The sequence below is a fragment of the Tupaia chinensis genome, unplaced genomic scaffold (genome assembly GCF_000334495.1).
Source record: "Tupaia chinensis unplaced genomic scaffold, TupChi_1.0 Scaffold000243_1, whole genome shotgun sequence".
NCBI classification, from domain to species: Eukaryota; Metazoa; Chordata; class Mammalia; order Scandentia; family Tupaiidae; genus Tupaia; species Tupaia belangeri.
In genome coordinates, this window is record NW_006159721.1 from 717,866 (window position 1) to 721,317 (window position 3,452).

Sequence of the window (3,452 nt, forward strand, 5' to 3'; positions counted from 1 at the left end):
AGAGGTAAAGTGAGAAAGCAAGCCTCCAGTTCCAGGACTTGAACCGTGGTTGGCCATGTGGGAGTGTCCAGCACTTTAACCCCCACGCCACCTGCTGGACCCTACCTCATTGTTTTAATTTGCTAGCTTATTTTTTATTTGCATGGAATAGGTACAACACTCAGAAACATACAGAAGACAACTTATTTATTAATTCAACTCAAGCTGACATGCATCTAAATTGTTCGGCTAGTATTTTAAATGTGTATGAACAGGATTTGTGTACTAAAGGAAGCACAGAATGTACAGGAAATAGCATTAGGCTGACTGACCTCGGGCTTTATTTAATCTTTGTTCTGCAATAGTTACCTGTGAAAATTTAGGACCCATTTTTTTCTCATTTATAAAATTGGACAGTATAATTAATTACTACTAATCTTTTAAAGCTCTAAGAATATAGAGCCCTAAGTCACAAATGTTTCAAAACAAAATCTTAAAATTCCTTTGCTTGAACTGCTCAATAGTGAAAAAAGAATACCGTATTTCTTTCATCACCCAAAGACTGTAAGTTTCATAAGGAGGATGTTAGTTTTGTTTAGTTACGTATATACCAAGAGCCTACAACAGTACTTAGCACGCTTGGTATTTGTTCAAGGGCCGAAAATGGTTTAAGAGCTTTTACTCTGGGAAATGACTTTGAAACAATTATTTGGACAGGGCAATAAATCTGGCATAATTTCACTCTTCGGACTAATTCGCACGATCGAAGTGAAACTTACAAATTATTAACAGATAGCTCTTATACATGTATGAGGGAGTTACATCTGCAGACAGCAGACAGACTCTGAGACAGTCTAGCTAGCCCCTGAACCTAAAAGTCGAGCTTCCCACCCCCAACACCTGATGCGGCCCATAGTAAAAAGTGTCAAAACTCCTAGTTATCTATATTTGAAGGCCTACAGAAGCCAGACTACCGCTACCCCACCCAACTCTCAGACTTTATATTCCCCAGAAGACAAGGAGTTACCGCTCCTTCTCTAGAAAATCCCAACTCCGACTACGGGCGGAACTGAAGTCGCCAAAGACAGAACTGGCGAAGAAAAGGGGACAGGAAGGAGCGAATAGATTCCTCTCATGTTCCACTCACTGGGAAAAGCCCATGCTGCTGGAAATCGCATCCTCACCTCCTTCTTTCTTTGGGCAGAGACCGAGGGAACCTCGTAAATGAGCAGCAGCGCCACCGTCATGGTCGCAGAGACACACCAGAACCACCGATGCGCTGCCATGTTCGCTCTTCTCCCTTCTTTACGTGAAACTTTCCTCTGGCTGGGTCTGAGGGTGGGGCGTGAGAACAGGCAAACCAGCCTCTTGCCTTTCCTCATTGGTCCAGCTCAGCCCTGCCAGTTGACCCCCTTACATTACGTCACAAGGCGCTACGGCCAGACACCCGCTAAAAAACAGTTCATTTCTAATTGGTCACCATTAACCAATAAAAAAAGGATCATCTGGAGCTTTTTCATTGGTCCGCTAAAGATTATGGGCCGCCCCTTTCATTTTGCGTAAAGAAGCCGCGCTTAGTGGCTCTTCAAACGCGCACGCGCAGCTGTGAAATGTTGAGAATTTTTCTCCGAATCAAATATGGAATGAGATTGCTAAACCGGAGTCTTTCTCCCAAACGCTTTTAAACATCCTTGAAATTTTTCTCCTTCGCGTAATAGTCTATAAAAATGAGAACTAGCCATATGAGTGATAGGAGTCACTGTAGTTTCTCATACTGCCTCTCCAGTACAGGTTAAAACGATAAAAGTAGGACAGCAAAAATATACTTAACAGTGAAAGACATTCTAAAAGTAAATGCGGCCAGGACCAGCAATTAGCCTAATGGCTATGTTGCGGAACTCCCATATAGTCAACCGTGGGTCGTGCCCCAGACCCGGTAGCTTCAATATGGGAGTGCTTTCTCACTTTCTCTCTGGCCAGAAGCACAGGGAAAAACACAGAACATCACAAATTAGTTTTAAGAGTTTTTGTTTTATTTATGGCATTTTAAAAACTTAGACTCCTTGACTCTACCTCAAGCACCAAGGACTTAAATTATGGGTTACAGACAGCAAATACCTTCTCTTTTTTAGAGAAGGGTTCAAAAGTTAGATGATAGAGAAAAGGCATAAACCCAGGCCCAGCTCTACATGGATCCTGAACTTCAGCTGTGAAATGTTGCTTTCAGAGACTTAAAATTAAGATTTTCTGCTGAGACTTTTCCTCACTTATTTCTAGAAAGGCACCAACTCGGGCCTATCTCCACATGGATCCTGAACTTCAGCTGTGAAATATTGCTTTCAGAGACTTAAAATTAAGATTTTCTGCTGAGACTCCTTCCTTACTTATTTCTAGTGGGTAGTGTTAACTGTCTCTTTCTCATCCTGTTTCCTTTCTCTCTGGTTCTCTGCCTTTTTTTTTTTTTTGTAAGTTTTCCTTTAAAAAATTTTTTAAGGTAAAGTATTCTCTGGGCTCTCAAGCCCCTTTATTGTGCTAATAGGTGCCTCACCCCATTCTGTTTAGGAAAGGCACAAACCCAGGCCCTTCTCCACACGGATCCTGAACTTCAGCTGTGAAATATTGCTTTCGCGTGGCGCGCTTACACACCACGCGGTTTTCAAATTTTGCTTTTTAAAATTAAAATCTATAGTTTTTTTATTATCCTTTTTTTTTCTTTTCTATTTTCTTCTTTCCTTTTCTCTAATTCTTTTATTTTTCTTTATCTTTACTCATTGGCCTCTCAGCTCCTACACACTAAATGTCTAGACATGTCCAAGTTAACAGGATCTAAACATCTGAATACAATTAGGGTCAAAATATTTCTCTATTCCCACTGATTCTGATGCACAAAGAATGAGAATGAAATAGAAGAGAGATTGCAAATCACCTCCTCCTGCACACTTCTGAACACTCAGATTGAACTTCAAGAATTAGAAGAAACGCACTATCCATCAGATGACTAAAAGTCACAGCAGGGTCACAAGAAATATGGAAATACAAGAAAATACTTCTCCTCTAAGGAAAAATAATAACTCCTCTTCATCCTCAGACAGTATGATGAAATTCATAGAAATGTCAGATAAAGAATTTAGAATTTTCATGGTGACAAAGCTCACAGAGATGGAAGAGAAGAGAGACAATGAACTGCCGAAGAGGCAGGGGAAAGGAGCTGAGGAGCTTCAGGAGGTGAGGAAATTCTTGCAAAATCTAAAAGAGGAATTACACACTTTAAAAAAGAATTAAATGGACCTGTTAGAGATAAAGACTATAATACAGGAAGTCAAAACCTCCCTTGAAAGTATTAAAAGCAAAGGACCAGCAGTTAGTGTAATGGCTATGTCGCTGGACTCCCGCGTAGTCGACTGCAGTTCGCGTCCCAGACCCAGTGGCTTAAGACTCATGCCAGGTGCGTGTGTGCCCAGGACCCCACGAGG

The 3,452-nt window shown here is 41.2% G+C and overlaps 1 protein-coding gene across 1 annotated transcript in view; it reads right to left on the reverse strand.

Moving 5' to 3' along the window:
* Positions 1 to 1,377, reverse strand: part of MAGT1 (magnesium transporter 1) — a 55,437-nt gene extending 54,060 nt beyond the window's left edge. Inside the window, exon 1 of the mRNA XM_006148773.3 lies at positions 1,164 to 1,377. Within this exon, the coding sequence (XP_006148835.1) occupies positions 1,164 to 1,361 (198 nt within the window). The 5' untranslated portion in view covers positions 1,362 to 1,377. The remainder of the gene's footprint in view (positions 1 to 1,163) is intronic.
* Between the last annotated feature and the right edge of the window lie 2,075 nt (positions 1,378 to 3,452).